Source organism: Anopheles cruzii, unplaced genomic scaffold (genome assembly GCF_943734635.1).
Source record: "Anopheles cruzii unplaced genomic scaffold, idAnoCruzAS_RS32_06 scaffold00564_ctg1, whole genome shotgun sequence".
In the NCBI taxonomy this organism is placed as follows: domain Eukaryota; kingdom Metazoa; phylum Arthropoda; class Insecta; order Diptera; family Culicidae; genus Anopheles; species Anopheles cruzii.
In genome coordinates, this window is record NW_026454159.1 from 723 (window position 1) to 12,087 (window position 11,365).

Sequence of the window (11,365 nt, forward strand, 5' to 3'; positions counted from 1 at the left end):
TGGACCTTTGCAATAGATGTGATAAGGAAAAGTAAATCATTGGCCGAATGGCTCGCGATATGTGCTAGTGTTTCTTGATGCAATAAAGATACGCTGCGCTTTACGGTGAAATGCGAAGCTCCTAAACCTAACACTAAATGGTCATTACCATCAACGATGCGCTCACCCTTTTCCAACGTTATGCTTTACGACACTGATGCAGGGTATGATAAGGAGTTGATTAGCAGATATTGATTTGGTTTATGTTGGTTTTAAATTTGCGTTCAGCGTACAATTGCGATAGACGATCAATAGCCTAGCTAGGGCTTGGTGGGTCCAACTGCTTAAGGAGCAAGACCCCACATCCCCACAGAATGCCTCACATTTCGATCCGATATTATCTTTAATTTAGCTATGCTGTTTGGCACGTTATAACACTTTTATGTTGCATTTGGTTTGATTTAGTTATTTTCATAGTTTCCGTTTCCGTTTGCGATATTATATTTTACAGTTTTGGAGCATAAACTGTGATGAAGTTTCCTTCGTTGCGTTCCTTCCGAGGCCTCGACGCACCATCCTGGCCACTATTTCGAGTAAGTTAATTTTAAACATCAAGTCGCTATTTTGATCAGAAGCTTTACAGTTGCCACACACACACACCAACACACTGTTACCGTTTGCATTGAATACGATAGCGCACTCCGACCACTGCTAGCGGCCTCCTCCTTGCTCGATATTATAACTTGATCCTCTGGTGGCCACACTTCCGGCAGAGCTGCACATTTTCGTAGATCACCTCGTCCGCCGCCGCCGCCGGAGGCTCCTCGTCGATCGGCACCCCTCGCCCCCCGTCCCCGGACACCTTGCGCAGCTCGTCCAGGACCTGCTGCTCGATCGTATCCAGGCAGAGGCCGGCCCGTGGCGTCGGACAGATCTGTTCGCACTTTTCCACAAAGTTCTCCTCAAACCGCAGCACATCGCGCAGCAGTGCCTCATCGTCCTCTTCGTCCTCGTCGTCCTCCTCATCATCCTCTTCATCGCTGTCCCGGTACCGGCCCCCGGCCCGGCTCAACTTCCCCGGCTTCCCGCGCGCCACAACCGTATCGAAGTCAATGCAGTGGCCCGACTCGTCCGAGATGCAGTACCGGAACTTGGGCGCAATAGCCGGTGGCTCGGCTGCGACCACATTCAGCTCGGCGATCGTGGAAATCTGCCGTCGCAGGACCGCCGTCTGCCGGCGGGTGTCACGCGGCAGATCGTTCTGCGAGAGGACACGCTTGGGCGGTGGCTCGCGGCGTCCCGCGAACAACATGTCGAAGCTGCGGTTGTAGAATGCGCACCGGATCGCCGGTTCCGAGGCGCGCTTCTCCGGGTACACGTTCGGGGCGGTGAGCGAGAAGAGGGGCGAACAGTGGTCCGAGTAGCGGCGCTTCTGGTGGTGGGCGCTGACGGTCCTCGCTGGTGGCGGCGGCGGCGGTGGCAGCAGGAAGCTGGCGGTCGGTTCGTTTTCGTCGATGCTGTCCAGATTCGAGTCGCAGGACACAGGGGGCAGCTTCCCTGGGAGCGGCGGTGGTGAACGGAGGGGGAACGTCTGCCCGAAGGTGGTGGTGGCCACGGCGGTCTGCGAAGGGTCGTCGACGCCGAGGAGGAACGTCCGGAGCATGCCGGAAGCGGACGGATTAACACGGGCACGAAGCGTGCCGGTGTCCACACTTTGCGAGCGGCCCCGGGGAACCGCCGGAGGTTCCCCGGCGGACCCAGGACATACCGGGAGCGGATGTATCAGGTGTCTGGTCTGGAGATGGTTGCGGTCTTCGTCTCGGGTGGTGTCTACGAAGGAGAATACGGAATTGAATAAGAGAAAGATCTCGGAACACATCCTGTCGTATCCGGTCATTACCTTGGTCGAACGGTTCCATTTGCTCACAAGCTGCACACACACACACACCGCCGAACGTCCGAAATCCGGTAACGATAGAAAAGAAAATTAAATCACAGCTGGCTGCGCTCTGGCTCCGCGGCTGGCTGCGTGCGTTCCGTGCAACAAAGCGAAGCGATGCAACATTGCGTGCAAGCGACGTAGCACCCGAAGAGAAGCTTTCGACCGCAGCCACAGCAAGCGATGGGGCTTTTTGGGGGGTTAGCAGGAGGGAAAGGGTGGTCTAGGGACCAACAACGACAAGCAGGACTAGCCAACAACAACAACCACCAGAACCACCAGAACCACAACAGCTAGGGTACACTAGAGGATAATCAAATGCCTACGCTACCTGCCCCCCGTCGTACCTTCCGAGACCTCTTCCTCGGTGATGGGCTTTTGGTCTGTGCCGCGGCGCACGTCACCCGGCGCGATGCCCTGCACGACCAGGTCCATGCGCGAGTCGAGCGAGAACTGCTTGCCGGACATCAGGATGCCCCGGACGCGGCGTCGCATGGCCGGCGAGTCCTGGTTCTGGTTGGTGCAGAGGAGCGGCGCATTAGAGCGGGTTCGTGACCACGCCCTCCCGCCCCCCGATTGACTTACCGAAATGCGGATCCCGGCGTACAGTTTGGCCAGGAACTCGTCCGCGTCGAAGATGGCCGCGAACGAACCGTTCACGATCTTGGGCGACATCGGCGTGTTGGCCAGCAGCAGGCTCGAGCCGAACGTTTCGTTTCGGGCGCGCGTATCTAGGGACGAGAGCGAAACAGAGAGAGTGGTGGTGGTGCGCTTCACACGGGACGGGGACGTGATGTTTGGGTTAGGGGATGGCATGGCATGATAATGGTGGTGTTACGGGGTGCGACAGTGAAACAAAAACGGGGATGGTGGAAACCCAACTAGCCCACTAGCGGTGGCAGGATGCGGTCCTGCGATGCAGTGCGAATCCGGCGGCATGACCTCCTCCCTTCTACTCACCCTTGAGCGACACCCGTTCGCGGTCCGTCCGCGGAACCTGCAGGTTCAGCTCGTCCAGCAGGTCGGACGTGACCGACCGGATCTCCTTCCAGTCGCCCAGGATGTCGTCGTTGGTGGTGTGCGTCGAAGTGACCGTGAACCGGATGACGTACTGGCCGCGGAGCGAGGAAGGCACCGCGTGTATCTTGCCCCGGTGGTTGATGCGCTTCAGCAGCTTCTCCGTCAGCTCGTTGCTGCCCTTCAGCCGGAACACGACCATGCCGAGGTAGCGCGCGAACGGCACCTCGAAGCGGTGGTCCGCCAGGACGAGAGCCTCGAATTTCTGCGCCAGCCGGACGCCCTCGCGGATGTGCTGCTGAAGGCCCTTGATGCCGAAGCTACGTAGCACGAACCACAGCTTTACGGCCCGGAAGCGCTTGCTGAGCCCGATCTGCCAGTGCTACCAAAACGGGAGGCCAGAAGGTGAGGTGTCGAACCCGGAAGGAGGTGGCCCCCGCTACGTACCATATAGTCAATGGCGAGACCGGAGTTTTCGTGCTGCAGGTAGAGCGGGTTCACGTTGAAGGTGCGGTGCAGGGCGCCACTGTTCTTGAGCCACATGGCGGTGCAGTCGAAGTGCACCAGCAGCCACTTGGACGGGTTGAAGGCGATCGAGTCCGCCTTCTGGATGCCCTGCAGCCACACGCGGAACTCCGGGCAGATGAAGGCGCTCCCGGCGTACGCGGCGTCGATGTGCAGCCACAGGTTGTACGCCTTGCAGACGTCACCGATCTCATCGAGGTTGTCGAACGCACACCCTCCCGTCGTGCCGAGTGTGGCACAAACCTGGCGCAAATGGGGCGAAATCCATCAGTTATTATGTTGGCCCCAAAACTTCAGAAGCGAAAAGAATTGTTACGATTTATGGAGAGGTTTTTCTCAATCGTAGTAACCTTAAAGGGGAGAAAGACGTGTTCTTGTCCAAGCTCCACTTCGGCGCCTTCTACGACTAACACATTCGAAGGCTGACGTTTGTGTGCTGAATTTATAAGAAACCTATTAGGACTTCAATTGTGGCCTAACTACGAAAACAAATCATATGACTATTTTAATGAAAGTATTGTCCGTCGTTAGCTACTACTTTCTGCCATCTTTTAGGTAGTTCCTCGATTCCGTGTCGATAGAAATTCTCCTCTTTAGGAGCGATCCAATCAGAGATTCATTTTTCAATACTTTCATAAGAAGTGAACAGCTGTGCTGTCAAATCGTACCTATGCAACGCAATAGGTGACAGTCCGAAGGAGTAATATCTGGGGAATATACGTCGGGTGGAGTAACTGTTCCCATCCGACATTTTCAATTGAGGTTTTGACCGGTTTTGCGATGTGTGGTTGAGCGTTGTCTTGTTGAAAATTCAGTTTTTCATGTCTTTTATCCCATTCGGGTCGTTTTATGGCCAAAGATTGCTTCAAACGCATAATTTCATTATGTTTTACAGGGCTTTTTGCGTTTAGGATTTTTGTAATAAATCCACTTTCCATCACTATTGACGATTCGGTACAAGAATCAGGTTCTTTATCATAAAAATAAAAAAGGGGTGACTTTCGGTAGCACTTTTCTTCATTAAAGTAATAAATAAGCAATAAGCAACTCTCCGCAAAAAACACCACAAACGAACACGACGGCTTAAAAGAGGTGTTGTTTACACTTTAACCGAAGAAAATCCTATACTGCGTTAGATGCGTAATGCCAGAAGCTGTCAAACACATATTTCATTTCAATTTGTCACATTTAGCGAGTAATGCCTATTGTAAAACCGCAAGAATTATTTAAAAATCCTAAATAAATAGTTAAAAAGTCCTTCCCTCTAGACAATCGACTGTCGGAAAGAACCCTAACAAAGGTCCCTTACTTCACTGGCCATTGAAACACATGACCCTCGAAGAACGCTGTAAGAGATTAGAAAATTGCCAACTTCTGGAGCACTCGGCAGCAGCAACAGGCACTGCTTGTGACGTCTGAACTGTCAACTAGTGGCTAATGAGATCCCAGAGGACGCACGGGATAGCAAAAACTTCCTAAGCAGATTGCTCCATTACTCCGGCGGTTCTTTTGCTCCCTCGCTCTCGCTCTCGAGATGGCCTTGGCACACACTTTCGAGCGGGACACTTACCCAGAACGGTATCAGGCCCTGCTGGATGTCCTCTTCGATGGCCTCCTGCAACGGGGCACCGCGGAGGCTGAGCCGCTCGTCCGGCTCGATGAACCGCATCCGCACTAATCCGATTAGGGCCGCCTTCTCGACGCTGGAGTGCGCATTGTCCGACGTGTACGCCACGAGCTTGGCGTTGATTTCGGCATCGTTCAGGCCGGGCGTGTGGTCGTGGAAGCGCTGGATCGCCTGGGTGCGGCCGGCCAGCAGCGACACGAGCGTCGCCTCGCTGGCCGTCGTCTGGATCACGCCGCCTCCCTTGCTGTTCGGTGTCAGGTGCAGGAAGTCGTCCGGCAGCCCGATCATCTTGCCCAGCCAGTTCATCACGATGATCTCCAGCTCGGTGCAGGCCGGCGACGAAGCCTGCGACAAGGGAAACGGAAGCCCCGTCAGTAGGCGCAATTGGGCCTCGCCATTCCCGCGCACTTACCCAAGTAAACCCGAGGCAATTGATCCCGTCGGCCAGCATGTCGCCGAGCAGCGACGGGTACGAGTTCTGCGCCGGAAAGTACGCGTGCATCCGGGGGCTCTGCCAGTGCGTCACGCCCGGCATAAGGACCCGCTCGATGTCGTCGAAGATGCAAGGCCACGGCTCACCCTCGACCGGGGCCGATTCCGGCACCAGCGTTCGCATGTAGCCCGGCTGGACGTTCGGAAAAACGCGCCGCTCCCGGATATTCTCCAGATAGTCCGCGATGTAGTCGACCATCTCCTTCCCTGCAACCCCGGGACCACGGGACCACGGGACCCCGTGCCCCGGGCACGTAAACGACTTCATTACTGGGAGCTATAAATTTACCCAACCCGACCGGAACCCGACCGACCGACCCGACGGATGGCGACAAAGGATTCTAAATTGATTCAGTGTCGATGTTTGATTTGACACGGCTTAAGCTTATCCTACGCAAATGGCCGATTGCCGTTTATCGCTTTAGCGACCGGGGCTTCGACGTGTTTCGACGTGCCGACGTTAGGAGCAATGGGAGGCTTACACCAGATTCCAAATTTTCAAATTCTGAGACCCGTGTCCTACGACTGGGGATTCTGAATGGTTGCGTTGGGATAGTTTGTCTTTTACTGAGGTTTTTAGCTTGGAAATTGCTCGAAACAACTCAAATAGTCAGAAATAGGGATTTTCTGCTCGAATTAAGTACGACTTTCGGGTACGTGTGGTTACGCAACAAACTCCTCCAGAGGGGACACGCGGACAATAAGGCTAAAAGGGGTGTCAGGTGTTGCCCATTTCCCGTCGCATTAGCGCCGCAATGGCGATCCGTGTCCCTTCTAATTACACAATTAATTGTCCGATTTTTCTCCAGCACTCACCTCGCCTGCGGTACTCATCGACGTTCATCGCTAATGCCGTAGGATATTGCTGTCCAAACGCTGTCCGGTAAATTTGCTTTCTACTGAGGGGCACCTTCAAAGCTGCAATCGAATCCAACACTACCGCTCTTTGCTGCCAATGCGCTGCTCGACTGCCCACTTGTTCACTTGTGTCGCCTAATCGGCCGGGCTGACTCGAAGGAAAACTTTGGCGCAACCAATCGAATGTTTGGCGTTTGGGTGCAAAACAAACTAACTGCTGCTTGGAAAACTGTGTTCCAACGGGTAATCGGCGACAGCAAATGGGCTTACACACTCGAGCACCAGCACCACCGGATTCGCTACGCTACAGAGTAGAGAGGAAAACGGTCTGGCCTAGCAACAAGCTGGAAGCCGCGAGAAGGAATGTTAGCTGGAACTGATACCCGAAAACCGAACCCAATCGTTACAGGCGTCGGTCAACTACTAGCGGGTTTTTTTTTCAGCTCCGCTGTTGCTGTTCTTAAAACTGCACCATGGGGACACAAAACGAGGTACACCCGTGTGGACCCGTGGGGATAATGGGGAGCCGCACGGGTGCTCTAGGTGGATTTCATGTGGAGCGGGCTGAACGCATGGATGGCAGCAGTGAATTGGTTGGGCTTCCTTCGCGTCGCGGACGGTAAGAATATTTTCTTCCCTTCGACCCGAGACCCGAGTTGACAGCCACACCGACCGGCCCAGATTGCAGCCCTTCGCGCTGTCTTTTGACACGCTTCAAACGAAGAACCTCATTTGAATTGAGGAACGTTGCTAGGTTCTTCGACAGAAACTACAACATTTAATAATGATGGCTTCAAAACGTGAAGAATGTATTTCGACAATAACGAACGAGTGGCCAGATCACTGTTGATAGGCAGTGGGTCACACACGAGCAAGAAAAGTATAGTAGTATTGGTTTGTGGAAAAAGGCATCCATTATTTTCTCGGTACATGTCTTTAGTGATCGATATCTCGTGAAATATCGATCATAAAGGTTCAAGTTTATGCTCGTTTTAAAGCAGACACTTCAAACTTAAAAAAAGTACTTTTGCGTTTTTTGTTTGTTCCATTCGTTTGTGATTTACAACTAATGACTGTAACAGCTAATGACGTGCAATGTTGATTTCGTCGACCTAGTTCAGTTATTTTTGATGTTAAAGATGCAGCAGCAGTGACCAACTCCGGGAGCTTGGTTGGGAAACTTCAACGCATTCGTCGTATAGTCCGGACCTAGCACCAAGCGATTATCACTTCCTTAGTGATAACTAATTGAGATGAAGAAAGGATTGTGCAAATGGATTGCTCGAGTTTTTCGCCAATAACGACCACGACAAGAGAGGCAATATGAAACCCCTTTTAAGGGCAACAGATTTTCCAACAAAACGATGCATATTTGACGCAAATCGCACCATAGAAAACTTCTACTATACTAACTAAATAATTTACGAATTGATTAATTAAAAACGGATGGACCTTCACGAATGCAGAGTGCCAGCCCAACAGGAATCGTAAGCAATTTGGAAAGTGTAAAACAAACAAAACATGTAAAAGTAATGCACCACAACCAATTTCTAATAGTTGCTTCATATTTATAACTGTTCCAGCGAGACCATTTCACCATCCACTGCACTCTATTTAAAGACGAAACTTGGGGCCAACAGAAATCCTTTGTTTCTTTTCGTATTCAAAACTTTTATCAGTACTTCGCTTCGATCACTTAGCATTAAATTGAATTTTCCAAACACGGCACAACACACTTTTAAATGGAAAACCGCAAAATGGATTGACTGGTGTCCTTGTGGCACGGATGCTGCCAACTACCTTTGTCTCCTTTGGCGCTGTTGCTGACACTCGATTGCTGCACAGGCAAACGGACGGCCCAGAATGATAACCGTCTTATCAGCGCGCCCTCTTTTATAGCCGCTCCCAGCCAGAGTCCGCGCCAACCCGAAACGCAAGAACAACGCAAATCGCCGACGCTTCTTGCTTCAGCATCCTTGCTCCCTGGGGCCTTGGCCCTGCAGTCTGTCCAACAATCAACAGTTGTCCGGCTATCTTCGGTGAGGCTGCCGAACGGCGGGATAAAAAAAAACAAGAAGAAACCGGCACCGTGTTTGAATGGGCCCCGCCGCGGGCATGCGTGTTGCAGTCGGATCGGTGCCTTATTCGTCCTGTGCGATGCATTCGCGACACCCGCACACTGCACTTGCGGGTGCCTTCAACCCAGTTCGTCTTTTATTGGATCGTTAAACTCTTTCTCGACGGGATTATGTCCGGCCCAATTAAAACCGGCCCATTTCGGCCGGCGCTCAGCGTTCCCCTGTTCTAAGGACTCCAGAAAGGGGTTCAGCATTAGCGATCAGGGATCGGGAATTGTAAATTAAACAAACTTTTGCCTACCGGCCGGCTACGAATCTATTACACGCTTCCCTTCGAATCTGTGTCACAACCCTTCGGTGCTAATAATAAGTTGGTCCTTTGGCCGATAACCATCGCCTGTCAGCGCGGGTCACCGAGCCGAGTGCCACGCATTAATCATAGCGCCCGGCTTGTTAGCCAAACACCAAACCGTCTTCCAAAACCAAACCACAAACCCCCCAAAATGCCAACCCTAAATTCCGCTGGACGCAGGGAGCACGCTCTGTAATCGATACCGGACCAAAACCGGGCCAAACACCCCCGGGAGCCGGTGCGTTTCACCCCAGCAAAAGGACCCAAACGCTCGCTTTTCGGCCAAAGACCTACATTTGCGTTCATTCAACCGCCGGAGGATTGTCGCATTTTTTTCCCTTTCGTTGGTTCCTAATCGGCACCGCTTTGCTTCGGAAGGACCCTCGCGGGTGGGTTGGTCACTCACCGGTGTCCTTTTATGATCCCACTTCCTGCGTCCGAACGTATTCGGGGGCAATATCCTTCAATTAGCATAGCGTGGCACGCAAGCTTTCCCCCCTCGCGACCCCGTGAGGTCCTGTCTGCTGCCGGCCGCAAGCCGCAAGCCGCAAGCCGCAAGTGAGACCCCAAAGGCGTATCGTAAGGAAAACTATAATTTTCTTGGCTTTTCACTTTCGCTCTCGTTTACGCTCGGCCTCGGCGCCCGCGGTCACACACACGCCCCGCACGCCGGCAGTGGAGTTGAGTGACCTTCCGGGCGGTGCCGGTGCCGCCGCGTTACGGTCACCCGGCGGGGTGGTTCAGATTTCATAATAAACCGCACGCGCTCGCGCCACGGCTGTGGCCCCAAAAAGCCCGCGAGGACCGCAGCAGGCCGCGGACCTCTCACCGCCGGACGGTGAGTTCCGACCCCCCGTTGGCGCGGATTCGCGCATTCCCCCGTCTGACGCATGCCGATGTTACGCGCCGTGGTCGTCAGCCAAGTCCGGACGACAAGTGTCATCGGGTTGTGAAATTCTCGCTCACCTGCGATCGCGGTCCGCGATCGGATTCGTGAGTTCCGCGGCCTGAGTTCCCGAAAGCGGCGTGTAAACAATCGAACCCCACCGGGGAGGGGGGCCGTTCTTGACCGCGTCGATCGATCGCGCGTGAGTACGTTCGTTGAACCCGGGGCCCGGTGTGCGCGTCATCCACCGTCGAGCCGAGTCGAAGGAGAGAGAGAAAGAGAGAGACTCCGGATCACTTTATAGCGGTAAATTCAAGTTATTTTGCTTCATTCTCGACCCATCCCGACCCATCGCGCTTCCTCTCTCTCTCTCTCTCGCTGTCTGTCCTTCTCTTCTTAGCGCTCCCCGTTCTTCGCGATCGTTCGCTTCCCGATCTCGATACAAACCTTTCGTTGGGGCCTCTTGGGGTTTGCAACTTTCTGCCTCGCATCTTCGGCACCCCACCCCGTCTTCTTGGAGGTGGCGCGTCCCGCTCTTTAATTTTTGGGACTTTCGGAACGCGCTTTATGCGCGCGTGAGTTCTTCGTGGCGACCACGCGTGGCACGACCAGTGACTGCAACGATCGGTCACGGCACGAAAGTCGGTGGCGCAAATCCTTTTCGGTGATCCTTTGTGGCAAGGGACGCCGGAATGCAATCAGAACGATCCACCTTTTCGCGGTTCCCGTCCTCTTGCACCTGTACGCCGACCAGATGCAAATCGCCGCCGATCGGATCACGCTGGCAACCAAATTGATATCTTCCGTCCTGCCAGTCTCTCTGCCTCTGCCTCTCTCCCTCTCGAGGCCGGGTGTTGATCGGGTGTAAAACTACAGTTATGCAGTGCCTGCATCCCGAAGGCTCTCCGATTGCAGCCGATGCTCAGAGATGCAGCCGCTCTCGGTTCCGTCCGGTTGCCATCGGTTCAATAACCTCAAGCTCCGTGTGTGTGTGTGGAGGCCGAGGATCGCTTTCATTCTCTACCTCAACATCTCGCATCGCATCTCTCGGATCAGATGGTGGTCCCGGCACAGAGCGTGCGCTGCGGTATCTTCCTCCGCGACTTCCTCATTCTTCGCATCCTCAAATCGGAATCGTTCGTTCTTTTTTCTTTCGCGTTTTCTTGGTCGTTCGCAGAAGAAGACACTTGACACGGGCGATCGCTTCGTCGTCGTCGTCGTCGTCGTCGTTGGTGGTGACAATCTCCATCAAACCCCAAGGCAGCATCCCGAGCGAGGACTGGGACCGCTGCGGCCGGGCCAATCAACCCGAACCTGAAACCACCGTTAGGAGGCGATAAATATTTGCCTTCTTAAGCCCGCGTGTCGTCCCCCAAAAATAGATAGGACCGCGGTGATCCGATCCGCGGCGACAAACGGCGGTCGCGGTCGGAAAGATGGCTGACAGTTCGAAAGATCAGAACGAGCGAGCGAGCGAGAGAGCGCGAAAGGGAGAGCATGAAGGCGCAAAAAAGCGGCCTCGGCCAGGACCGACAAGACAACCTTCAGAACGCTCATTTCCTCATTCCATCGAGGCCGGCCATCGGCGTTCTACGCGCGTGTGTGTGTGTGT

The 11,365-nt window shown here is 53.9% G+C and overlaps 1 protein-coding gene across 1 annotated transcript; it reads right to left on the reverse strand.

The window, feature by feature from the left end:
* Positions 1 to 532: 532 nt before the first annotated feature.
* On the reverse strand, positions 533 to 6,423 carry LOC128276123 (histidine decarboxylase-like). Its single transcript, XM_053014591.1, has 9 exons — positions 6,396 to 6,423; positions 5,500 to 5,786; positions 5,031 to 5,432; positions 3,383 to 3,703; positions 2,879 to 3,317; positions 2,504 to 2,649; positions 2,266 to 2,431; positions 1,880 to 1,909; positions 533 to 1,809 (listed from the first exon to the last, which is right to left on the reverse strand). Exons 1-9 carry the CDS (start codon positions 6,421 to 6,423, stop codon positions 716 to 718), a joined length of 2,913 nt encoding a protein of 970 aa, XP_052870551.1. The 3' UTR covers positions 533 to 715.
* Positions 6,424 to 11,365: the final 4,942 nt, after the last annotated feature.